Consider the following 26664-nt stretch of genomic DNA (forward strand, 5'->3'; position numbering starts at 1 on the left):
CGCTATACAAATAAACTTGACTAGACTTGATTTGACAATGCTGTTGGCATTGCGGATGCAACGTGTGGTGTAAATGTCCATGATAGAGGGGAGAGAGACTCCAATGATCTTCTCAGCTGTCTTCACTATTCTCTGTAGGGTCTTGCAAATCAAGACAGTGCAGTTCCTAGGCAGTGATGCAGCTGCTCAAGATGCTCTCAATGGTACCTCCGTAAAATGTGGTCAGGATGGAGGGAGGAAGATGAGCTTTCCTCAGCCTTCTCAGGAAGTAGAGACACTGCTGGTGTTGAGTAACCAGGTGAGGTTATCTGCCAAATGGAATTTGGTGCTCTTAACGATCTCCACAGAGGATCCATTGATGATTAGTGGAAAATGGTTGCTCTATTCTCTCCTGAAGTCAACAACCATCTCTTTCATTTTGTCGACATTTGAGACAGGTTGTCGGCTTTAATTACCGGCCCATGCAAAGAAAATTTTGCTGCAGTCTGGATTTAAATCACTCTCAGACATAATACATACTAAGAACATAACCTAACCATCACACCCATAAGTGGATCCTATTTAATGTTGTAACAATTTTAACACAAGACCAAAGGTCAATGGTCAAAGGTTTAAAACTGAGGAAATGTACCATTTAAAAAAATTAAGGTAATATTTTATTTGATTCCTGCAAAACATAACCATGCATGAGGCTCAGCTTTCATTTCTTACAATGATGTGTAATTTTTTTTTACCATTTTTTACCGTTTTTACCTATGAACGTATTTCCATGAACACTGACATTACAAGCAAATTACGACTTAAGGCTGTACGCCTGTGAGGCTGACTTAACGACTCATGGGTGTAATTGCTATCAAATTCTTTTAAACTAAATACTAATTAAAGAGTCTAAATACATGTAATATTTCAGTTACTTTTTAGACTCAGCGCCTCTCCAGAATTGCTGTCTTCTTCTTCTTCTTCTTCTTCTTCTTTCGGCTTCTCCCATTAGGGGGGTCGCCACAGCGGATCATCCGTCTCCACACCCCTCTGTCCTCTACATCTGCTTGTTTCAATCCAACTACCTGCATGTATTCCCCCGCCACATCCATAAACTGCCTCCTTGGCCTTCCTCTTTTCCTCCTTCCTGGTGGCTGCATCCTCAGTGTAGCTGCCCAATGGTATCCATAAACGAGACACAGAGAGTTTCCAAAAAATACTATAAATACAGTTCACATTTACAAAGAAACAGATGAAATATAAATGAAGTGAATGAAGACAATATAAAAAATATAAAAATTAACAAGGAGAGCTCAATGATTAACATGTACATGCTAACAAGCTCATAGGACTTTGAAATAAACTACAACACGTAACATATGTCGACATCACATACAGTGAGGAAAATAAGTATTTGAACACCCTGCTATTTTGCAAGTTCTCCCACTTAGAAATCATGGAGAGGTCTGAAATTGTCATCGTAGGTGCATGTCTACTGTGAGAGACATAATCTAAAAAAAAAAAATCCAGAAATCACAATGTATGATTTTTAAACTATTTATTTGTATGATACAGCTGCAAATAAGTATTTGAACACCTGAGAAAGTCAATGTTAATATTTGGTACAGTAGCCTTTATTTGCAATTACAGAGGTCAAACGTTTCCTGTAGTTTTTGACCAGGTTTGCAGACACTGAAGGAGGGATTTTGGCCCACTCCCCCACACAGATCTTCTCTAGATCAGTCAGGTTTCTGGCCTGTCGCTGAGAAACACGAAGTTTGAGCTCCCTCCAAAGATTCTCTATTGGGTTTAGGTCTGGAGACTGGCTAGGCCACGCCAGAACCTTGATATGCTTCTTACAGAGCCACTCCTTGGTTATCCTGGCTGTGTGCTTCGGGTCATTGTCATGTTGGAAGACCCAGCCTCGACCCATCTTCAATGTTCTAACTAAGGGGAAGGAGGTTGTTCCCCAAAATCTCGCAATACATGGCCCCAGTCATCCTCTCCTTAATACAGTGCAGTCGCCCTGTCCCATGTGCAGAAAACACCCCAAAGCATGATGCTACCACCCCATGCTTCACAGTAGGGATGGTGTTCTTGGGATGGTACTCATCATTCTTCTTCCTCCAAACACGTTTAGTGGAATTATGACCCAAAAGTTCTATTTTGGTCTCATCTGACCACATGACTTTCTCCCATGACTCCTCTGGATCATCCAAATGGTCATTGGCAAACTTGAGACGTGCCTGGACATGTGCTGGTTTAAGCAGGGGAACCTTCCGTGCCATGCATGATTTCAAACCATGACGTCTTAGTGTATTACCAACAGTAACCTTGGAAACGGTGGTCCCAGCTCTTTTCAGGTCATTGACCAGCTCCTCCCGTGTAGTTCTGGGCTGATTTCTCACCTTCCTTAGGATCATTGAGACCTCACGAGGTGAGATCTTGCATGGAGCCCCAGTCCGAGGGAGATTGACAGTCATGTTTAGCTTCTTCCATTTTCTGATGATTGCTCCAACAGTGGACCTTTTTTCACCAAGCTGCTTGGCAATTTCCCCGTAGCCCTTTCCAGCCTTGTGGAGGTGTACAATTTTGTCTCTAGTGTCTTTGGACAGCTCTTCGGTCTTGGCCATGTTAGTAGTTGGATTCTTACTGATTGTATGGGGTGGACAGGTGTCTTTATGCAGCTAACGACCTCAAACAGGTGCATCTAATTTAGGATAATAAATGTAGTGGAGGTGGACATTTTAAAGGCAGACTAACAGGTCTTCGAAGGGTCAGAATTTTAGCTGATAGGCAGGTGTTCAAATACTTATTTGCAGCTGTATCATACAAATAAATAGTTTAAAAATCATATATTGTGATTTCTGGATTTTTTTTTTTTTTAGATTATGTCTCTCACAGTGGACATGCACCTACGATGACAATTTCAGACCCCTCCATGATTTCTAAGTGGGAGAACTTGCAAAATAGCAGGGTGTTCAAATACTTATTTTCCTCACTGTACCTCGCTCCGCTTTACCAAAGGGTACTAAAATGAAATTAAGCAGAATTTTACCTCTGTTCACTGGAAAACACATATATATTCATGGACTGTGGAGTAACATGAATCTTCGCTCTTCTCTCTGCTGATCTAATTACTTTTTCGTTACTCCCCCTACTGCACAAGGCATGTAACATGCTCAAGAAAAATTTAAAGTAACATAACCATTTGCGGTCATTTACACTCAGCATTCTCCTACCGATATATCCCCATGTACCCCTCCTCTGCACATGTCCAAACATCTCAATCTTGCTTCGCTCACCTTGTCTCCAAAACGACCTACATGCGCCGTCCCTCCAATAAACTAATTTCTAATCCTGTCCATCCTCATCACTCCCAACGAAAAACCTCAACATTTTCAGCTCTGCTACCTCCAGCTCCACCTCCTGTCTTTTACTCAATGCCACTGTCTCTAAACCACACAACATCGCAGGTCTCACCAAAGTCCTAAAAAACTTTCCCTTTCACTCTTGCAGATACTCTACTATCACAAATCACTCCTGCCACTCTTCTCCACCCACTCCACCCTGCCTGCTCTCTTTTCTTCACTTTTTTAACACACTTTTAATTACTTTGCACTGTTGACCCCAGGTACCTGAACTCCTCCACCTTCTCCACCTCTTCTTCCTGCAACTGCACCACTCCACTGGGCTCCCTCTCATTCACACACATGTACTTTGTCTTACCCCCTACTGACTTTCATTCCCCTTCTCTCCAGCACGTACCTCCACCCCTCCAGGCTCTTCTCAACCTGCTCTCTACTCTCACCACAAATCACAATATCATCCACAAACATCATGCATCCATGGAGACTCCTGTCTGACCTCGTTTGTCAACCTGTCCATCACCACTGCAAACAGGAAAGGGCTCAGAGCCAATCCTTGATGCAGTCCAACCTCCACCTTGAACCAGTCTGCCGTTCCTACTGCACACTTCACTGCTGTCACACTGTCCTCATACATGTCCTGCACCACCCTCACATTCATCTTCTCACCTTGCAAAATTATGTTAAACAAATGTGTTAAAAACTCCACTGCCATCTCTCCCAAACATCTCCATGCTTCTACCGGTATGTCATCTGGTCCAACCGACTTTCCACTCTTCATTCTCCTAATTGCTGCTCTCACTAATCTTACTAATCCTATCCACTTCCTGCTATACCTTCTCCACACCATCCAACCTTCTCTCTCTCTCATTTTCCTCGTTCATCAGCTGCTCAAAATACTCCCTCTATCTCCACAACACTCTCTCCTCACTAGTCATCACATTTCCATCTCCATCCTTTATTGCTTTAACTTGCAGCACATCCTTCCCAGCTTGGTCCCTCTGCCTGGCCAACTTCTCATACAGTCTCTCCATATTTGCTCTATTTGTGCTTATTTACACATTTACACACACTTATTTATACATGCCTGCATGCTTGCTGGATTCAGTTATGCGACTATAACATTTAACAGAGAACCACTCTTGGATATTAGTCATATTTGCACAATCTCTGTTTCAGACTTCATTTTTACCGTCGACTTTACGTCTCTTTTCGACACCACCATAGCTCATAAGGAAGACGCAACACAGCGTTCACTTTATCCCATCTGGATCTGTCAAAGACCGTAAACAGAAATTAGGAAAATGTGGAAAATGTGGAGGACTCCGCGCTATCGCTAAACCCACATCGACCAATGCTTCCTAGTATTTTTCTCGCAAATGTTCGGTCCCTGGTGAACAAACTGGATAAGCTCAGGATCTGGGCCCTCACTCAGAGATTGATTATGGACTGCAAACATCATGGTCTTCTCGGAAACTTGGCTCAACATTGGCATCCGAAACAAAAGCTCGAGGGGCGCACTATTTTCAGGCCTGATAGATAAGCAGCATGCAGGGGTGAAAACAAAGGATTTTAATTTATTTATGCAAAACATTGTGCAATGTCTTTGTCAATGATTCTTCTCACTGCTCTGCTTATCCTGAATACCTGATCATTAAGTGCAGACCCTTTTATTTACCACATGAGTTCACAAGTGTTGTTGTGATAGCAGTGTATGTCCCCCCGGATGCTAAGGCTAGCAAACCTATTAAGGATCTAAGCTCTGCTATTAACAAACTGCAGACAGTTCATCCTAAAAGAGCCTCCATTGTTGCTGGGCATTTTAATCACTGCAATTTAAGACTGTTCTGCCAAGATTCCAACAGCATGTGGCCTGTTTCAATAGAGGACACAAAACACTGGATCATGTATTTACAAGTATGGCTGATGCTTACAGAATCACACCTCTCCCCCACCTTGGACAATTGGACCATCTCTCATTGTTCCTGCTGCCCAAGCACTCGCCAGTCATCAAACATTTAAATCCATGTAAATCCTGAATCCGTCCACCATAAGGACTGTTAAATTCTGGCTGGATTGGGCTGACGTTTCTCTTCAGCAGCAGTTCTCACAAACAGACTGGAGTAAATTTGCTGCACAGGCCACCACTGACTGAGTCACCAACATTAACATTGACACCAACAACAGGTGTGTGGATCGGTGACCACACAAAAGAACATCATAGTGTTCCTGAATCAGAAGCCCTGGATGTACCAGGAGGTCCGTCTTCTGCTCAAATCACACAAAGCCAAACAGTGGATTGAGGAGCACTTAAACCCTGCTGACCCCTGATGCATGTGGCATAAGATTCAGGCCATCAATGACCTCAAACCACCCAGTGGGGCACCACCAACCAGTTCTACTTCACTACTTGATGAGCTCAACCTCTTCTTCGCTCATTTTGAAAGGGGGAACATAAAGCCCATGCAGAGCTATTACCAGGTGAGCAGCCACTCACACTCCCCACCTCTGAAGTGCATGCTACCTTGGGCAGGGTGAATGCATTGAAAGCAGCCGTCTCTGACGGCATCCCTGGCCATGTACTCAGAGTATGCACAGAGCAGCTGGCTGAGTTTTTAAAACTGTCCTTGGCCCAAGTGACTGTCCGTAACTGCAGTAAGTCTGCTACCACGTGCCAGTGCAAAAGCAATCAGCTGCAAGAGAACTGGGTGACTTTTGTCCCTTCGCACTCACCCATCATCGCAAAGTGCTTTGAAAGACTGTTCCTCACACATCTTAAAGCCTGTCTGCCACCCTCATTGGACCAATACCAATTTGCCTATCATCCAAATAGGTAAACTGAGGACACCATTTCCACGGTACTTCAGTCTGCCCTGACTCACCCAGGACAACCCGACACTTATGCCAGGATGTTTTTTGTTGATTACAGCTTAATTTTTTTACAACATTAGCCCTTTCAAGCTAATCTTGAAGCTGAAACAGCTTGACATCAGCACATCTCTGCAACTGGACCCTGGACTTCCTTATAAAGAGAACACAGACTGTCTGGCTGAACACCGTCATCTCTTCCAGTTTTACCCTCAGCACTGGGGTTCCTCAGGGATGAGTATTGTCTCCTCTTCTATACTCCCTTTTCAAGTTGGCAGATGACACCATGGTGGTACGCCTGATCAGAGGTAACTTTGAGACATCTTACAGGAAGGAAATCCAGCACCTAGTACTATGGTGTGAGGACAATAACCTGGAACTCAACACCAAGAAGACGAAACAGATCATTGTGGATTTTAGACGAGCCAGCAATTACACTCACAATCCCATTCACATCAATTGAGCTGCTGTTGAGCATGTACCAAGCTTTAAGTTTCTTGGAGTCCTCATCTCTGAGGGTCTCACCTGGTCTCTGAACTCTTCTATCCTAATCAGGAAGGCACAACAGCGCCTGTTTTTTTCTGAGGAGACATAAAAAGTCCCATCTGTGCTACAGGATACTGGAGAACTTTTACTGCTGCAACATTGAGAGCATCCTCACTAACTGCATCGCAGTGTGGTACAGCAGCTGCACTGCTTTGAAGCGAAAAGCTCTTCAGAGGTTTGTGAAAACTTCCCAACAAGACATGTATACCTTACATACTCACATAGTAAAGACCCTATAGACAATGAACAGATAACAGGAATGTGTTTAGAGAACCAGTGTGAGAACAGTGTGTGATCTTAACACTAACATATACAGTCATCAAGCTAAACCATATTATAGCTGCTACATCTCCATGGTTGCGCAATGAGGCGCTTCCGAGCAAAGAATGAAGTAACGTCAGATTCGGTGTTATGCACTAAAATGCTCCCCTGCCACAGACTACCCCAATTTATCTCATAATTATGAGATACGAAGTCATAATTATGAGACACTAAGTCATAATTATGAGATACTAAGTCATAATTATGAGATCAGGATATCATAATTATGAGATATTAAGTCATAATTATGAGATAATAAGTCGTTATTATGAGATACTAAGTCATAATCATGAGTTAGTAACTCATAATTAGGAGATACTAAGTCATAATTGTGAGATCAGGATCTCACAATTATGAAATATTAAGTCATAATTATGAGTTAGTAAGTCATAATTATGAGATCAGGATCTCATAATTATGAGATATTAAGTCATAATTATGAGATAATAAGTCATTATTATGAAATACTAAGTCACAATCATGAGTTAGTAAGTTATAATTATGAGATACTAAGTCAAAATTGTGAGATCAGGATCTCATAATTATGAAATATTAGGTCATAATTATGAGTTAGTAAGTCATAATTATGAGATCAGGATCTCAAAATAATGAAATATTAAGTCCTATTTATGAGATATTAAGTCATAATTATGAGATACTAAGTCATAATTATGAGATCAGGATCTCATCATTATAAAATATTAAGTCATAATTATGAGTAAGTAAGTCATAATAATGACACAGTAAGTCATAGTTATGAGATATTAAGTCACAATTATAAGATCCTTTCTGTGAGTTTTTTTTAATTTGTGAATGCAATGCGCTTCCGTAGTCTTGTCTGCACTGTTTGCACTGGGTTGCACACTTTATCCTTGATCTGTGTTCTATTATGTAGTTTTATGTTATTGTTGTTTAATAATGTAGCACGAGGGTCTGAAGGAAGGTTGTCTCATTTCACTACGTACTGCGTCAGCTATATATGGTAAAAATGACAATAAAAGCTTCTTGATTTGACTTCAGTTTTATGTACAACATTAAATACTATACAAATAAAGAAAAACATTGAATAAGAAGGTGTGTCCCAACTTTTGACTGGTAGTAAAAGTCTTAGCTACATTAGATGTTTCAGTTACTGGAGCAGTTTGTTAAAAAAATTAGTATAACAGGTCTAATAGAAAAATACCTTGGAGGAAAACAAAACAGTGCCCCCTTCGGTGAATCGAACTCAGTACAAGCAAGTATGGGTGTCTGCAGGAGTTAAAGGGAAAAGTCTATGACTGTGGTGAGACCTGCTGTGGTGTTTCGAGACAGTGCTATTGACAAAAAGACAGGAGGTGGAGCTGAGGTGGAAGTCGCCTCTTGCTTTTAAAATCATTGTGATTTGTTTTTTGGTGATGCATTTTGACCCCCAAAGCTTAACTAAACCAATACGGATAAACAATTTAGTTGACCGCTCATACAATATGGTAATGTCCCATCGTTCACTTTTTAATGTACTAGCTAAAATCTATAATTATGATCATAGTTCAGTTTTCATAGAATAATAATTTAATGTTCTGCCCTCACGTCGTGGCCGGTTAGCTCAGTTGGTTAGAGCGTGGTGCTAATAACGCCAAGGTCGCGGGTTCGATCCCCGTACGGGCCAGTGACTTTTTTTTTCTTTACATGTACTTTGTTTAAACAAAGTCAAGCATAACATTAAAACCACTTATTTTTTTCAAATAATCTCTGATCAAGATCAATCAAGATATTTTTTTCCAGCCATGATGGTTTAGTAATTTCAGAAAAATGTCCTTAGTTGTACTCTTAGCTTCATGCAGGCTAATTTAACCCTATTGGAACAGAGCAAAATCTTTAGTATGACCACAGGATATGGCTTGACAATTTTTCCATGTTTACATTCTGCTAAATATATTACTCTTTTCCTTCCTTAGCATATGCAGGGCAATTTTAAACAAGATTAGAAAATCATTGATGTGTGTGTCTGGTCAGCCATACTATCAATTATAATAATATATTGTTTATAGTCCTACTGATCCCAATTTTACCCAAAAACCCAAAATATTAGCTTTTTGCTTAGTTAAATGCAGGTGTTGACTCTTTTGGCCTGTTAGTGAATAATATTTGTAGTAGTTATGCACAATATTATAGTGAATGTGAAATGATTTAACAGTTTTAACTAAAGAATACTAAAATAGGAAAAAGATACAGGTGAATGTATGTACTTTATTTCTGCACTATTTTTTATTTACTTTATTTATTCTATTATATTTATATATTACTGTTTCATTTCCTTAAAATATAGGCCATTTTTACACTGGCATAGGTAATTGGTGGTTGAATATAATGTTACAATTCCACAATTTGAAACCGATTAATTTCACAGAATAAATATTTTATAATCAATGGTAAATACAGCTGTTGAGCATATTTACAGTACAGTTTAGAAAGTAGAAAAACCTCTTGTCATCCATACTATCAATTATATTTATATTTTGTCTATAGGTCTATTGTACTGCTGCTTTATCTTTCTGAATGTATCCTGAAAATGAAAGTGTTGAACCAACATTTATCACCTCCAGAATCTGTTTTAAAAGTATTTATAATATTATTTCTTATTTCCAACAAGTTAAAAAATGCCCTTTGGTTACAAGAAGTACTTTGCATATACAGTAATTTGCTTCGATTCTCAAGTCTGAAGACTGCAGCCAACTTTTCGTTTCCATAGAGGGCGCCAGAGAGGGACAGTTTCTGCTGCCCACACCAGCGAAGAAGAATAAATAGTCAAACATGACTACCTTTGAAGATGTGTGAGAGAAAGTGCTTTTTTTGCATTATTAAACAAGATTAAGGTTTTCTTCACGTTATTATTGGATATAATGGCGGCTCATATCAAAGATAAAGAAGCTTTTCAGAGGCTGAACTTCCTGTATCAAGTGAGTAAACCAGCAAACTTTTTCCCTAATTATCATCATATGGTGTGTCTTAAAAAGAGATAAATAATAATAATGAAATAATACATATTTATATATAACGTGTTTCTTTAAGGCTGCACATTGTGTATTGGCACAAAACCCTGAGAACACTGAACTGGCTCGATTTTACTGCTTTACCCAGAAGACCATAGCCAAACGCCTGGTGCTGAGACAGTGAGTTCCATGAATTTCTTCTAATTTATTGTTTTTGTTTTTCTTGTATATATTATATCTATCTATCCCCATTAGAGATCCCTCAGTGAAGAGGACAATGTGTAAGAAATGCTGTGCTTTACTGATACCCGGGGTTACAGTCACTGTCAGGCAAAGAAGTAAGTTTTCTTCTTTATTTAAAAACAAAATTTAAGATTTTTCATTCATGAGATTCTGTGTTTTGTGATCGATGCAACAAAATCCTTTCGATTGGTCGCATTTTTTTAACTACTACCAGTTAGATTTGTATTTATTATTTTAATACTTGTAGATCAGTATTGGAGAGAACCATAGCAAACATAATTCATTACTTCACATAAGTAGCTTATTTGAAGTATTATAACCATCATACAGTTCAGCGTAAATCAACAGCAAGCAGAACATTTAGAGAGGAATAAATGATGGAAGAAAGTCCTGACTTTAACATGGCCACAACACTTGTGGCCTTATTTGTGTACTTTCTTTTTGTTTGATTGAGAAGAAGGTTTTGTGTCCATGTTCATTTTAATAGATATCAATCAGTGTTTGACTCATTAACATCATTCTATTAATAGATCGGTGTGCTTAAAGTAACATTAGAGTCTTTTCACATAAACTGAGTTGATTAAGAAAGAGTCTTGGGACAAAAATGATAACATTATAGCCATAATAAATCATAGTACTTTGGATACTTAAGTAAATTTGAAGGCAAATAATTTTGTACTTCTACTCAAGTGAAAGTTTAAAAAGAGCACCACTGTTTTAAGTGTTAACATCCAAGCACAAAAAAAGAATCCACACTCGTTTATGATAATGTTTTAAGGAATACTTTTTGTTATCAAATTAAGTCGTGCATGTTCATAGATTTTCTGATTTTCTAGGGCTTTGTGGAGGACAACCTCGGTTGTCTCCTATATACTAAGGGTATATATATTGGAATATAAAGAAATATTAGGGATTTGGAATAAGTGTGTTAGTTCTCATTGCTAAGGAAATGTGAAATTTGAACGTTGTAGATGAGTGATGATGTGGACCCTCTGATCATCAAAAGGTTGTGTGTTCAAATCCTGCACCCTTGAGCAAGACCCTCAACTGCTCAGTTGTATAAATGGAATGAATGTATGTTGCTTTGGATATGGGTGTCTGCAAAATGGTGTAAATTTTGTTCCATTTTAGCATTAAGAAAATGCTATCTTTAATAAATAAGTTAAATTCATTTTGACGTTTAAATCTGTGCAGCACTTTTTTTTTTTCCTATTTTATTTTAAGAGGTGACTCATACGTTCAGTGGTACAGTGTTTTTGTTTCGAGATTAGTGTAATGATCATACATCATGATTTTCAGTCTCTTTATTAGAATACAACCAGAAAATACAGAAAGTTTTTATGCAGTAAAAGAAAATCTGGAAACTGGAAGCTTGCTGAGACCAACTTTCAGTCACAGCATAACATTCAAAATGCCAAAGATCACAGAAGTTAACAGACATACAGTCATATGATTTCACAACAAAGCTGGTGCTGGCCAAAGATGTTTGCACAGTGCTGTATGTGTGTATACATGAAAAACTGCATATGTTTTATATAGTGTCTGTGTTGTATCTGTAGAAGGTTCTCGGCGGCAGCGGGCAACGATAATACGATGTCTCAGCTGTGGCCAAACCAAAAGGTTTCCTAACAACCCCAAACATCAATTATGGGTGGACCAGCCAGAGGCTCAGTTAGAGAATCAGCATCAACCAGGTACAGCTTACCACCCTATTTATTTATTTATTTATTTATTTATTTATTTATTTATTTATTTATTTATTTATTTATTTGATGAATCTCGATTTCTGCAAAAGTCATCTTTAACTGGTATCATAAACATTGCAAGACATTCTGTGATGTGTGGTAGAATGGTAGGTTTGCAGTGTTGTGTGAGTTAGAAATGTTATAATGGACCAAAATGTCCATGTTTTTTGTCCCTTATTTAAAAAAGATATAGTCTAAGTTAAGTTTTGCGATTCTTTTAATCATATGTATTTTATTTTATGTATATTATTTTTTATAATATGCAACAAAGCCCAGGATTGTAATTACAATCAACAAAACAGCTAACAGACAAATTCAAACCAGTAAATAAGATAAAATACTGAAAAAAAACTGTTACTGTTAGAAACTGTGAAAATGTGATGGAGTCTAAATAAGATACAGCCAAATGCCATAAATTTAATCCAAACTATATTGTTCTTTGATTGGTGCCTTGCATTTTAGCTGCATTTTAGTAAGGCTAAGACTCTCTGTCAAGAGCCAAATGTTTACATGCACAGTATACATCTTTTGATTTGTATATGTACAATCCCCTTTGCACAACCCTCTATACTGTATTTTTGCACAACCTTTTTGCACATTCATACGACATGTATAAAGATATGGATATGGACAATCCTTCTTGCACAACCTACTGCACTGGTTGGCGCTACTGGGTTTCTGTTTTTCCTTGTCTCATGTTGTCTTTTGTCTTTTATTATTATTTTTTTTTTCCTTTGCCCCTCCCCTTTTTTGCACTAAATGTTGCACATGTGCACTTTGGGTTGTTAGTTTAGAGTTATGTGTACTTTTGTGTTACTTTTGTTCATTTATGTTGTTTGCTGTAGCACCATGGTCTTGGGGAAAGGTTGTTTCGTTTCACTGTGTACTGAACTGTATGGTTGAAATGACAATAAAGCCGACTTGACTTTTACACTCTCAGACAGATATGACAGTCAAGTAACTGTTTCTGATCAGGTTTTATCTTTACATTTCAGTTAAGTTTCTTTTTAATGAATCAGTATAGAAAATGTAAAAAAAAATTCACATTTCATTTATTTTTGTATGTTTACAGAAGCCAGCAAAACCTCTGCCCAGAAGGATAAACCTGATACAGCCAGTAAGGTGGTTCCTGTGATCCAGGATTCTGCCTTTTGATTTCAAACCTGTTTTTTTTTTTTACCACTACAAGCACCCTCATTAGATGTTTGCTGTGATTTTTAGGTTAGGTGAGATTATCAGTGACTATTCAGTTTAGACAATCAGAAAAGTTTGATATGAAAGATTTCTGTGTTTGAAGGTAAATTACCACTGCAACATGTGGGTTTTTGAGAAATGGTGTATAGGTTTTATTATCAATGCTTGAGGTTTCACATTGGATGCAGTTCAGTTTTTGTTGAGTAAATCAAAGAATTACAAAGAAGAAAGATTTAATACAATGAAGTACATATGAAAATGTTATCATTTTGTGTGAGGGGAAAAAAACCCTGATACAACAAGATGTCAAATGCATATTTTATTCTTGCAAAATATATAAAACTGTTTCATTTTCTTGATGGTTGATTTTTTTTTTTTCTTCTTCCTCTTCTAAATAAATGTTATAAGGCAATCAACTCGTGTTTTTGGCATATCAATATTTTACATCAAAGTAAAAATATGTAATGTTTCAAAGTAAATGCACAGTGTCTCATGAACTTTTCTCTTCTGCTGTCTTTCTTTTTGGGAGGCGAACTTGTGTCTTTTTTGAGTAAAACAGGTTCTTGGTGAAAAGTAAAGGGATGTTACCCATGTAGACAAGCAAGGCCAGAGTCATGCCTAAAAAATATTAATCATAATATTTACCAAACCATGTAAAATTATGTCTAGATTTAAGCATATGATGAAATATGACTAGATGTAAGTCTGCATTGTTAATTATGCATGTGTAATATTTTAGTACATAAGAAATCATTTAAGTAAATGAAAAAGTGAATGTCTTGATGTTTTCTTGTTCATCTTACCAATGACAGGCCCAATCCAGTAGACTACTGCATATTCCCAGAAGGTGTGTCCAGGACATTTGAATGTAAGTGCATAAGCAAGTGATGGGTTCACAAAGGCAGCAGTGTAGTTGTTTCCTTGGAATTACAGAACATAAAGGACACACCCTGTTAAATATTTCTATGTAAAAAAAAAAAAAATGATTATATATGTATATATATATATACATATATATATATATATATATATATATATATATATATATATATCTTATATCTTATATCTAATAACACAAGATATATTGTATATACTGTTGATCCCACCTGTAGGAGGTATAAACCTTTGCACTTGATTGTTGCTATAGGAATCATGTAAAAAGAGGTTTTAATTATCCTACAGCATTTTTAATAGAAAAAAACATTAAAACTGCAAAAGAGCTAAATATTTAAGAAAATGTGAAAAAAAAAAATCAGACTGTATATACACACTGCTGTATTCAAAAGGGAGGTGGTCGCTCAGCGGTTAAGGCATTAGACTTGACTAGGTTTGGAAGTTCACAAGTTCAAATCCCAGCACCACCAAGCTACGACTGCTGGGCCCTTGAGCAAGGCCCTTAATCCTCGGCTGCTCAGTTGTAAGTTTCTCTGGATAAGGGTGTCTGCCAAATGCCGTAAATGTAAAATTTTAATGTAAACTAACCTGTGTAATAGAGGAAGGTGAGCAGCATGGACAAAATGGGAATCCGTAGCAGCTGTGACCTGCGGCGAAGACTGAGGTCTACCAGGTAAAAAAGCATTGCACTTACAGCCTCTGTGATGGTCCCCTGAACCAGGGACACATTTAGTGATGAACTGCACTGAGTCATCATCATGACCTTGATCATATGCATGTCTGTGAGCTCCATCCCCCAGTACCATCCAGCAAAGAGCAGGGCAAGATGGGCCCCTCCGAGCTGACCTGCTATGCTAAGAGAAGACGATACTGCTCCTGTCTCTTTTTGTAAATACCCCATTAGAGTAACTGAAGGGTTTCCTGTGACTCCTTGCATGATGACTCCATGGACAGTCAAGGCAAGGAAAAGCATGGTGAGAGTAACGTCCTGCCCCAGGCCTTCTGCCCACTGACCAATCTCGGAAATGGTTTGCACTTCCAGGCGACATGCCGCGAGTGCAAACGCTGCAATAAATTCAGACAGAAAGCGCCATCGTGGCCTCCGTTGTGTCACCAGGGCATTGGCAAATCCACATCCTACTGCCACACTGATGAAATAACCCAGGGTTACGTTAAGGCCTGTCATTACAAGGCAAGCGCAGCGTTGGTTAGGTTGCAAAGAAAGGAAAGAAACATGCGTTCCCCAGGTCTGTATTTACTCTCGGGCTGTGATAACGTGGCAAACTCACATGCAAGTTCCTTATCAAAGATTTACCCACCTTTGCTTTTTGCACACCTTGAGCCAAAACCCCCCCTTAACTAACCATTTCAAGGCCATGTGGAAAATGAGCCAGTGTGCTGGAGTCACAAATGCAGTCTTTTGGTCAATAGTACATCTAAGTTACAGTTTGCTCTAATAGTTTTCATGTAAAACAGTTAAAATGTCTCGAAACTGGACAAAACAAGAGGTTAATCAGTGGTTTGACCAAAATTATATTGGTTGCTGCATTTTGATTTTGTGCCATTCTAACAGGTTGTAAACCAAATATCTCAATTTCTATTAGAAATAGAAATATTTGATATAGAAAATAATGTAAACTCCAAAATATAATACATGCAAAACATCAAAACATTTATTACGCACAATTCGTTACCGAGCTCGCTTCATAAATACAGAAGCAGACCCGCTTCATTCAGGAGCCTCGTTGGCGCAGTAGGCAGCGCGTCAGTCTCATAATCTGAAGGTCGTGAGTTCGAGCCTCACACGGGGCAGAGAAATTTTTTCGTTTCTAATTTTCCAACTAAAATCCGCTTTTATTGTAGTCACTAAAATGACACGCGAAATGTATATATATAAATATAGATTTTATAATTTCATGTGAGATTTTATCTATAAATTCCTCAGCCATTTCAGAACAGCACATTAAAAAAAGTCACAGGTTTAGACCGTCTCTTGTTTTATTGTGCCCTCTTGTGGCCATGCTTCTCATATCTCAAATCACCAGTTTAAAACAAGTTCTCAAACATTTGAAAAAATGTAGATCTGATGTCACATTTTTTTAAGAAGTTCGTGTAAACCAAACCTGCGCATATTTATACTGAACTTGTGAGTCATCATGGTATATTGAGTACTTGCGTAACATCTGCAAATTTTCTGCTTACAGTGATACAGTGCCCCTAGAGCAGATAGGGTTAAGGGCCTTTCTTAAGGGCCCATGAGTGGCAGCTTGCTCCCTTGACATGGGTCAGTAGCGTAGGTCATAAAAATTCTTGACGCTGTCTAAGACATTTCTCAGGTTATTTTTGTTCACAAGACCCTTGTGATAATGGTCCGCTCTCTGGAGCTCTCACATAGTACAACGAAGAACCACAGACAAAGAAATCGCCATGATTCATGTTGGTCTTCTCTCTTCTGATACAACTCAAACTTATAATTCAATTTTAAAATTATTATAATTAAAGTTTCCATGGCTCCCTTTATTTATAATTTAATTAACAAATGAAGAAAGAAAGAAAGAAAGAAAGAAAGAAAGAAAGAAAGAAAGAAAGAAAGAAAGAAAAATTTATTTCTATGTAATGGGAAATCAAATGATGGTTCCACTAAGTGCAAGCTAGATGGGATGGCATGTTGCTAAATCACCAACAGTGTCAACAGCAAAGCATCACACATCATCACACCTCTTTCATGCTTCACAATGTGAACCACACATTCAGATACCATACGTTTAATCTGTACATCAATAAAGACACGGCGATTAGAACCAAAAATCTCATATTTGAACTCATCAGACCAAAGGGACAGTTTTTTACCGATCAAATGTATATTCCTTGTGATTCTTGGCCCAAGCAAATCTCTACTGCTTGTGGTTTTTCTGAAATAATGATTTCTTTGCGACAATTCAACCATAAAGGGCTGGTGACATTCTCCTCTAAACAGTGGATGTTGAAATATGTCTGTCGCTTGAAATACGAGAGGCATTTATGTAAATCAGTAATATAAATTCATTGTATTTATTTGTCAAACATTAAAAAAAATCTTGATTATACTATTTATTCCTAGTATATGAAACAAAATTATTTTGGGATCTCTAGTAGAGTTGCAAAACAAAAATAAAACAATGCATGTCTATTTTAAAATATAGAAATGTCTTTTAAAACAAGCACATTTTGTAAAAAAGTAAGTGTGCAAGGAGGTAAAAGTTGTTCTTTTAGGGTAGAAGAACATTCCATACTGTTGCCTTATTCTGAGTTTGTAATTCGGAATACAACTATTAAATATACAAATGTAATGTTTAGGCTATATTATTACAATATTTTGTTTATTAATGACCATTCACAATGTTTTCACAACCCCCTAACAACACTTTAGGTGTAAATATTTTTTATTTCATTATTTTTTTTATCCATTTTTCATCATTGAATGGATTTTACATTAGTCAAGTCAGGTCAAGTCAAGAAGCTTTATTGTAATTTTTTACCAAACACAGCTAATGCAGTACACGGTGAAATGAGACAAAGTTTCTCCAAAACCCTTGTGCTAGATTAAATAACATAAAGTGACAACACACAACATAAAGCTACATCACAGAACACAGACCAAAAAGTATGTGCATCGTGTGCAACCTGGTGCAAACAGAGCAGACAAAAAAAAAACAGTGCAGACAGACAACACAAACAGTGAGAGACAAATACACAAAATCGCATCGACCAGTAAACCTATTGTATTATATGTTATACAGTTATGTGCAAAAGAGAGAACTATAAACAATTGCATTTGTAAACATGAACACAATGTTGTGTAAAAACAGCAATAGCAGCAGTCGAGGGGTGCAAAACTGCATGTTAAAGTATAATATGATTAAATAGAAATATAATATGGGTGGTGGAATGGGCTGAGATGATTAATGAGTGTGTGTTGAGTTCAGGTTGTACAGTTCAGTAACACACAGCTGAGTGAGTGTGTATGTGAGTTTAGTTCAGTTCTGTGTGTTGATGAGCCTGATGGCTTGAGGGAAAAGGCTATTAAGGCTATTAAGGCTATTGCAAGGAATAAAACATTAGAGTTTTGTTTTATTATAATAATTACATTTGTTTTATTTTAATAATTAATTTAAAGCTACATATCTATTTAAAACTTTAATCAACTGAACACACCATGGATTTTTTTAATTGTATGTACTCTCACAGTAAATGCAGAATGATTTCTGTTTGTGTAGACTCCCTGCTTTTGTGTTGTCCAGATCCAGATCGGTTTTGTCTTGATGATTAACTATCCTACATTTCTAATAGCTGATTAAGTCAGTATGTGTGTGTGTGTGTGTGTGTGTGTGTGTGTGTGTGTGTGTGTGTGTGTGCTGCTTGGCACACATGCAGCTATAGAGAGGGGAAAGTAAGCGGAGAGGGGGCACAGGCTGCAGAGTCCCAGCCAACTCCCCTCCTCTCTGAATTAGGCAGCAGCGCTTCTTTTAGCTCCTGTAAGTCTTCTGAGTTGCTGGGACTTCATAAGCATGTGAAATTCACCGCAGCTCTCTTTCAGGATATTAACAAGGCCCTGCCTCCATAAATGCTAGACCCTGGAGGAATCTCCCCGAGTCATTCTGCAAAACAGCTTTGCACTTCTTTGTCACTAGAGGGGACTATGGATTGAAATGGTGCAATGCTCCGTGAGACAGTGTGGCGAGTTTGGATCTGTTGGATATTGATGAGTTTTGGGCCTCAATGGGAAGTTCAGAGCGCAGGTGCACATAGCTGCCACGAAGTTAAAACAGCGTTTCAACTGCGGCAGATCGGCCCTTTGAAATGGGTCCCAGAAACAGCCGCAACAGGTTGGTCTGTGTCTAAGTTGTGGAAAAAAGTGTTTGAATATTTAACTTTAAATCACAAAATCTCTCATGTATTGTGCTTCTGTGAAATCTTTGGGAGATTTTTTTTGCAATATAGATTGAGTGGCTTTATTTCTGTGAGTAGTTAATAATCTTATTCAAAATAGACTAATGATTGTAGGTATAATACAGGTATATCTGATGCACTAACAACTGATGGGAGAAATTTAATAAATTACTAGTGATAGGTGATAAAGTGAAAAAATCAACTTGCTTAACTTAGTCATAGTTATGTTTTCATGTAAAATTGCTTACAAGTGGCATTAAGGACCATTATAATTTTTTTTTTTCTTATCAAACAATAAATAAAAAAAGCTTAGACTAGTTTAATTTAGTATATTTGTACTCTGCTTTATTTCTAAGAGAGAAGACAACCAAGCTTCCCAAAAACCTCACTTGGATATTCACTAAAGACATTTTTATGGGGGCATTTCAAAATGATACATAAAATATCCATATGCAAAAAAAACAAACAAAGAAAAACGGTACTCACAGGCAAGAAGATGATTCTTTGTAATTAAAACAAATCTCAGGCTTTGAGTTTCAGATTAATATTGCTTTACGGTCATAGAAATGAAGTGTCTAATCTCAAATTGTCTGGTGTTCATTTGCACACGAGCCTGTCTGTTTGCCTCGATGCATGTCTGTCAAACTAATACATCTGTTTCTCTCTTTGTTTGTCGATTTCTATTTTTGTCCATAAATCACTTCTGTCCTTTTGTATGCTTTCTGTCATTCTGTCTGTATACCTGTAGGTTAATATCTATTTGTCATTCTCTGTCTTCTTACAGACATAAAACTCCAAAATGAATTCTACTTTCTGTTAAACTAGATTATAATTTTTTTTAATCTAGACCTATAATTTATTGGGAGCCAAAGTATTTATAGGGCACTGAGTTCCCTAATGGCTACAGTACAAATGTTTTTTTTTGGTTTGTTTGTTTATTTGGTTTATTGGATATGTAACAACGCAAAGCTTTCATTTACATCTCTTTTTTTTTTTTTTTTTTATTTTATTAAAAATGAAGAGTCAGCCTAGGTGCATGCATGTGTGTTGTGTGCCTGTGTGTGTGTGTGTGTGTGTGTGTGTGTGTGTGTGTGTGTGTGTGTGTGTGTGTGAGACAGATTCGAGCATGTGAAAGGTCAGGAGGACGCAGTGATCCCAGTCAGCTGTTATAATGTGTGGTTTACTCGGCTGTATCAGATTCTCCCATAGGACAGAGTAAGGACATTAGACAGGCAGGTACCGTAGCCCTCATGCAGGATGCAGTATTTAGTACTTTTCTTAATTTTATTTATTATTTATATAAACAATTCCTTTTATTACTGTAGTGTTCATTAGTATATCTCTTTACACTGAAATAATACATTTAAACACATTTTTGAAACACTGCCTTAAAGGGGGATTTGATATATATATATATAGGTCCTGGGATTGAAATACATATTAATTTAATAAAGTGTTTGATTTTTTTTTACAATGCTGTTTGACTATCAACTGATAATGAAATGAACTCCAAGGATTATTATAAATTATAAATTAAAACTTAATTTTTTAAAAGTTTTCTTTAAATGCTAGACTACCAGCTAATGCTAGCAATTGTGGATACAGTGCGCTGTGGATGGTGCCACTGTAGATGTCTGGGATCAAAATGAACAATTCTGTGTATAGTATAAATATGTATAGTCTTGTATTTTATATTTATTGCTACACTATATGAGAGTGTATATAGATAGTATATAGTATATAGTCTATATAGAGCTCCTTTTGACTCAGACTGCTAACATAAACCTTAAAAAAAAACTCAGATAACAACAACAGATAATATCAAAACAAGAAATCAACATATATAAAAAAAAAAAACACACCCGAACCCATTCCATTAAGAGCACTTTTCAGCAAATTGTGTGGCATAAATATGTAGTAACAGTTTTGGGAAGAACCACATATGGCTGGAAAGGTCAGGTGTTCAAATACTTTTTTCCGTATAGTTTATATCATTATGTGCTGGACTCTACACTGTGACTGACCATTAAAAGAGCCTTTCTGTCACTTTAATTAAGCATTTCTTTTTGTCACACATTACATTATCAAACTGACTGGCTACAGCATTAAATGTATGTTAAATGAATGTGCCTATGTTCATAACTCACAAGCATTTTCAGTGTGATAGAAAGGCAGGAAAAAAATTAAACTGTTTTTAATTTCATTAATCAATAGTTTGATGTTCAAAACAAAACAATTCTTCTACAGTGGCTTGAGACTACAACTGCTGTAAACACCTTTTTACTCAAGTGGTATTGCATGGATGTTCAGTGTCACTTGGATGAGAACGGTTTCCATTTTGAATCTGGTTCCTTTCAAGTTTTCTTCACCTCACACCTCAGGGCCACTGGCTTGCTCATTAGGGATAAAGTTATAGGGGCAAATTTACGATTTTCTTTCTATAAAGCAGCTTTCTGACAATGTCCATTGTTCAAAGTTCCTGATCTAGACTTAATTTCAGTATTAACAGTGATTTTTATATATTTCATCTGTAGATGCGGAGCTCCAAATATGCAAACACCAGGGTCCGACCTGCTGCACACGCAAAATGGAGGAGAGCTACCACGCTGCTGCTCGCAGAGACACAATGCAGAACATTCTCTCCTACAGCCTTGAGCTGAAGTACCTCATCATTAGCCATGCTGCAGCTGTCCAGGGTGAGATTGTATCTTTGATGAGCAACAAAAAAACATTTTCAAAATTCACATCACAACCTGGGAAAATTATCACATGAAAATATTTGGAATATAGTCATATTTTTAATTAGTACTTCCTATTAAGTAAAAAATATCAAACATTATAATTATTAAATCTATTTCTAGATTTAAATGTTTTTTCTATATGTAGATCATTCTGTTAATTGTAGGCATATATTTCCAAAAAGAAGCAAATTAATTTGCTAATATAAGACAATTGAAAGCATGAATTGAGTAAAAGCATTTCTAATAATATTATAATAAGAAATATTAGAAAAGCTGCGTGTTTTTAAGATAATTTCAGTATCTCTAGGTATTTTTTGTTGTTGTGGTGAAGCTTATACTAAACGTCTCTATATACCAGATGCGGTAATTCACTAATTGCAAACCACATGCACAGATCTTAGCCAATGGTTTTGTTTTTATATGTTTTTGTTTTATAAATGTGGAAAGTTGCACTTGTGTGAGTCAAACCTCACAGTTATGTTTTGGAATTTGGAAAATGTAAAATATTCTGATTGTTGGAAATTTTTTATTAAAAAGAAACATAAAAACCTGCAGGATAAGATCAGGTTGGTCAGAATTCGTACAGGTATGGGAGGGATTGTGATTAAAAACACTCTACTGCATATATATTTATATAGACTAATAATTTATAGCCAGTTGCTACACTATATGGACAAAAGCTTGTGGACACTGGATCGTAAGATTTGTATGTATTTTTGAACATCCTATTTATTCCCCATTTGCAGTTATAGTAAACTTCACTCTTCTGGGAAGATGCTTCACTAGATTTTGTTGTGTGGTTCAGGAGATTTGTGTGGTAATTCAGCCACAAGGGTGTTAGTAAAGCCAGGTACTGATGTAAGTGAGTTCAGGAGGCCTGGTGTGCAGTCTGTGTTCCAATTCATTCCAAAGGTTTTCAATAAGGTAAATGTCAGTGCTCTATAGAAGGCCAATCAAGATCTTTCACTCCAATCCATGTAAACCATATCTTCATGGATCTGGCTTTGGCACAGGGGCATTGTCATGCTCAAACTATATGCCATGCCAATATAGAGTATATAACACTGTTGTGCTCAAAGCTTACTGGCTACAAGAAGATCATTTCTGTCTCTTAAATCAGGCATTTTTGCTGCTACACATTAAGAAAAACCATTTCGCTACAGTATTAACTCACAATGTTCTGGTTTCGGAAGTATGCCTTAATTGTGCCTAATCGGTAAGGCCATTTATAGTGTGATGGAAAAGCAGATAAAATACAGGAACAGGAGATTTAGCACCTGCTACTTTGCTAATCTTAAATGTCCTTGCATATTTGCAGTATTTCAGAGCAACTGCCAGACTTATGAATTACACAGGAAAGGAATATTTTACATGTTTACACATACTAACACACAATTTTGAACATGAACAGATGAAAATCTTATATGTGTAAGTTCCACTACCTTCTTTTATACTCTCATTCATTCTTATTTGAGTAATTCTTTCCGCAATCCACAGAAAACCGAAATCCATGATTTCTTTCTAATTAGATCAGCAAAGGTCTCGTTGTTACACAATATGCTGTTGGTACCAGTGTAAAAGTCTGATCTCATTTCTCATCCTATGTTAATCTGGAAATTTTCATGTTCTCTGCTTTGGACCAAAGAACATTCGCTGTATGTCTGTAAAATTATGATGTATGATGTTTACACTTGGCTTCTACCAGACTTTTATATATATATATATATATATATATATATATATATATATATATATATATATATATATATATATACAAATTTATTAATTGACTATAATCTGTGTAGTCAGAATGCTTAATGTTATTTCATTAGTTTCCCAGCTTGCCTGGATCTTTTTAGTAGGAGTCAGCAGTTCCACACCAAGACAGAAAGAGAGAGAGAGAGAGAGAGAGAGAGAGAGAGAGAGAGAGAGAGAGAAAGAAGTCCTCTATCTCTCTCCCAACAGTGTGAACATTAAACAGGCGAAATGTTAACATTCTTAGAGTATCCCTTAGTGATGTGTCTGCCTTGAACATAACATATTGCTCTATAATGAGGACAGATGAATAAAGCCAGAAAAGATCATTTGTGTCCTTTTGTGCTTTTCACAGGATTGTAGCTGGTGCCCTGGTCAGTGTAGAGCCAGTTCTTAAAGCACTTTTATTCCCCCTGTGGAAGAGAATTGTAAGATTTATACAGTTGTGATTTCACTCTTTCACCCTGTAACATTTACTTTGTTCCTGTGTGTGAAGGTGTTTAGGATTCACCAAACAAAGGGGATTACTGACTGATACTTTAGTGCCTGTGAAATTGGGGTTCATATTGTTTTTTGTACTGATGCTGAAATCAGTGCACAGAGAAGTATTTTTAATGTATGCTCAAAAAAAGCAATGCAGGCTATAAAAATAATTTGCAAAGACTTTTCCCAGAAAGCTGTATATTTGTGGCATGACTTCTGAACCGATTGTATGGTGTAAAGGTGTAGACTTGTGTTTGCAATATGTGTATGTTAGCAATATAGAAGTTGTAAGCAAGTGTGTGAATATTTTGGAACTGAAGGACAAAATAAACAGGACAACAGACATGCTAAGACGTGCAAATATTTTGGAAATTAAAAAAAAAATCTTGGGAAAATGCAGTCTATCCATGTTTCTATCCAGACTCTTTTACTGTTCCTGGTCAAAAAGAATACTTGTGCAAGTCATCCATCATATGGAACAGTGAGATTGAATTACCAGGCCAATTGCAAATTTCAGTGGAAAACATTCTGGTTGAAAACCTGAGCTTTTGCTCAAACTTGTGCATCCTATATTTGTTATAGAATATAAAAAAATGATAAATTATAACACTAAAAGCCAGTCAATCAGTAAGTATTAAGAATTATTAAATAATTGCATCATATCATTGTGAATCAAAAGATTTTGAAGTGTAGGCGATCTAAAAATTCCCACCACTAGGAATGGGTGTGTCTCAAATCTCACACTATGTGTTAAATTCATAGACTTCACACTATGAATCTGACAATTTGTTAGGCAGAGTATCAATGTCTCCAACTGTAGAAATTGCAGATGTAACTAGATGTAACTAGAAATAACATAAATCGAGTCACTACTGAACAAATAAAAAAAAAAAACTCCACCTAAACATTTGCTTGTTATTTTCACAAGCTAAAAAAGATGCATTATATAAAAGTATTTGATTGACCTGCAGCCAGAACCATGGCATGGAAACGATTTGACTTTAAAATGCAGTATCCCTTCTGCCACATGCCATTTTACTCTCCCCCCCATTTAGCAAGCCACATCAATCCTCAGCAACCCAATAGGCACTAAAAATAAAAAATACTGTACACTACCTCCTCACTGGTCTAAATTAAATCTTGGACCAAGTACAACTTGAGAGGTTTTCCCGACACTTAAATATATTCCACACTGAGAACTCACCAGTAAGTGGACATAACCTGATCACTAGGACTTCAATAAGTTTGAACTCTCACAACATTTCCTAGGGCCTTGACGTGCCAAAGGTTAATCACATTGGCTCTTGTCTGACCTCTGTATCCTGTGTGAAATTCTGACCTCAGGTCGTATGCCAGTATGGCCAAGTTCCAACATGTCACACTGTCTTTGTCTTGAAAATGTCCTTGTGCTTTTATCTAAACCTGGTCACAATATTCTGATGATATTGTATCGTTAAAACAGTTTGTTGCAGTCAGCATTTTTTTTTTACAGATAATGGAATAATGCACACAGTAATCCTGTCCTTGGTCTGCTTACACATAAAATGCATTTTGTGCAGTATTGTGTACCAAATGTGCAGTGTAAATGAATTAATTTTGATCTGACTTTTTCCATAGTCCACAGACCAACATGGAGGAAAGAACTGAATATTAAAAAACAAATCATTGTTCAATTGAGGTCATTAGTATTGTTATTATAAAGTATAATGTTCTTATAATGGACACTTTTATGAATAACAAAAATTAAATGATAGGTAGATAAATAGATTAGTGGTATCTACTTAGCACGAACATACAGTACAGCATCAGTTCAACAGCAAGCAATTTAAGAGTAATAAAGGATGAAAGAAACTCCTGACTCTACCTTGCCACATCACCCGTGGCCTTATTTACGTTGTTTCTTTGAAATAGTTGAAAAGAAGATTTTGGTACATTAAGTACATTTGAAGGCAAATACCTTTGTACTAGTACTCAAGTAAAAGTTTAAAGGGAGCACTTTTACTTTTAATATTTTACCTACTGTTTCTATACTTTAACTCAAGTACATGGTTTGTACTTCATCTACTACTGATAGATATTTACAATTCACATTATAGATGAAATATAACAAGAGAATAAATATATAGATATACAGAATTTACAAGAGCATTTAAGTATATCAAGAAGAAACAGATATAGTATTTATAGATGGGTTGCAAAGGGGTGGAACATTTCCGGAAACTTTCTATGGGAATTTTGGGAAATATTCAAAGTTGGACACCGGGAGTTTATGGGAATTAATTAGAAAATTTGGGTAATGTATATAAACTATCATCTAGGGTTAGGGTTAGGGATAAATATAAATATAAACATTTTGGTCATAAGCTGACATGCATGCAAACTTATACAGATTTAAAATAAATTCAATTTTTTACTTTGATTTAATTGTTAGTATAAATATGTTGCACAGTAGTTTGCACACAGCCCAGGGAAGTTTTAAACATAAATTTATGTAATATTTATGTAATTTACGTGAATACTGGATATTTTTTTTTTTTTTACATTATTTTGTATGCAGGATTCAAAAAATTATCTGTGTTATGTTATGGAGGAATGCGCAGTACATGTAGGGGGTGTGGCCTCAGTAGCC

The 26664-nt window shown here is 36.7% G+C and overlaps 3 protein-coding genes and 2 non-coding genes across 5 annotated transcripts in view; 4 read left to right on the top strand and 1 right to left on the bottom strand.

Moving 5' to 3' along the window:
* The first annotated feature begins 8653 nt into the window (after positions 1 to 8653).
* trnai-aau lies at positions 8654 to 8727 on the top strand. Its single transcript has one exon. It is a non-coding gene; the product is annotated as a tRNA-Ile (tRNA).
* Positions 8728 to 9824: 1097 nt separating this feature from the next.
* On the top strand, positions 9825 to 13249 carry rpp21 (ribonuclease P 21 subunit). The gene is made up of 5 exons (XM_046856859.1): positions 9825 to 10018; positions 10131 to 10231; positions 10307 to 10389; positions 11854 to 11988; positions 13112 to 13249. The coding sequence occupies exons 1-5, from the start codon at positions 9962 to 9964 to the stop codon at positions 13192 to 13194; spliced, it is 459 nt and encodes a 152-aa protein (XP_046712815.1). The 5' UTR covers positions 9825 to 9961; the 3' UTR covers positions 13195 to 13249.
* A 469-nt stretch (positions 13250 to 13718) lies between these two features.
* Positions 13719 to 15409, bottom strand: aqp12 (aquaporin 12). Its single transcript, XM_046856858.1, has 3 exons — positions 14716 to 15409; positions 14037 to 14153; positions 13719 to 13851 (listed from the first exon to the last, which is right to left on the bottom strand). Exons 1-3 carry the CDS (start codon positions 15311 to 15313, stop codon positions 13724 to 13726), a joined length of 843 nt encoding a protein of 280 aa, XP_046712814.1. The 5' UTR covers positions 15314 to 15409; the 3' UTR covers positions 13719 to 13723.
* Positions 15410 to 15866: 457 nt separating this feature from the next.
* On the top strand, positions 15867 to 15939 carry trnam-cau. Its single transcript has one exon. It is a non-coding gene; the product is annotated as a tRNA-Met (tRNA).
* A 2633-nt stretch (positions 15940 to 18572) lies between these two features.
* Positions 18573 to 26664, top strand: part of gpc5b (glypican 5b) — a 71667-nt gene continuing 63575 nt past the window's right edge. The window contains exons 1-2 of the mRNA XM_046856837.1: positions 18573 to 18992; positions 21591 to 21752. Of these exons, the coding sequence (XP_046712793.1) occupies positions 18824 to 18992; positions 21591 to 21752 (331 nt within the window). The 5' untranslated portion in view covers positions 18573 to 18823. The remainder of the gene's footprint in view (positions 18993 to 21590; positions 21753 to 26664) is intronic.

Source organism: Silurus meridionalis, chromosome 9 (genome assembly GCF_014805685.1).
Source record: "Silurus meridionalis isolate SWU-2019-XX chromosome 9, ASM1480568v1, whole genome shotgun sequence".
Classification (NCBI taxonomy): Eukaryota; Metazoa; Chordata; class Actinopteri; order Siluriformes; family Siluridae; genus Silurus; species Silurus meridionalis.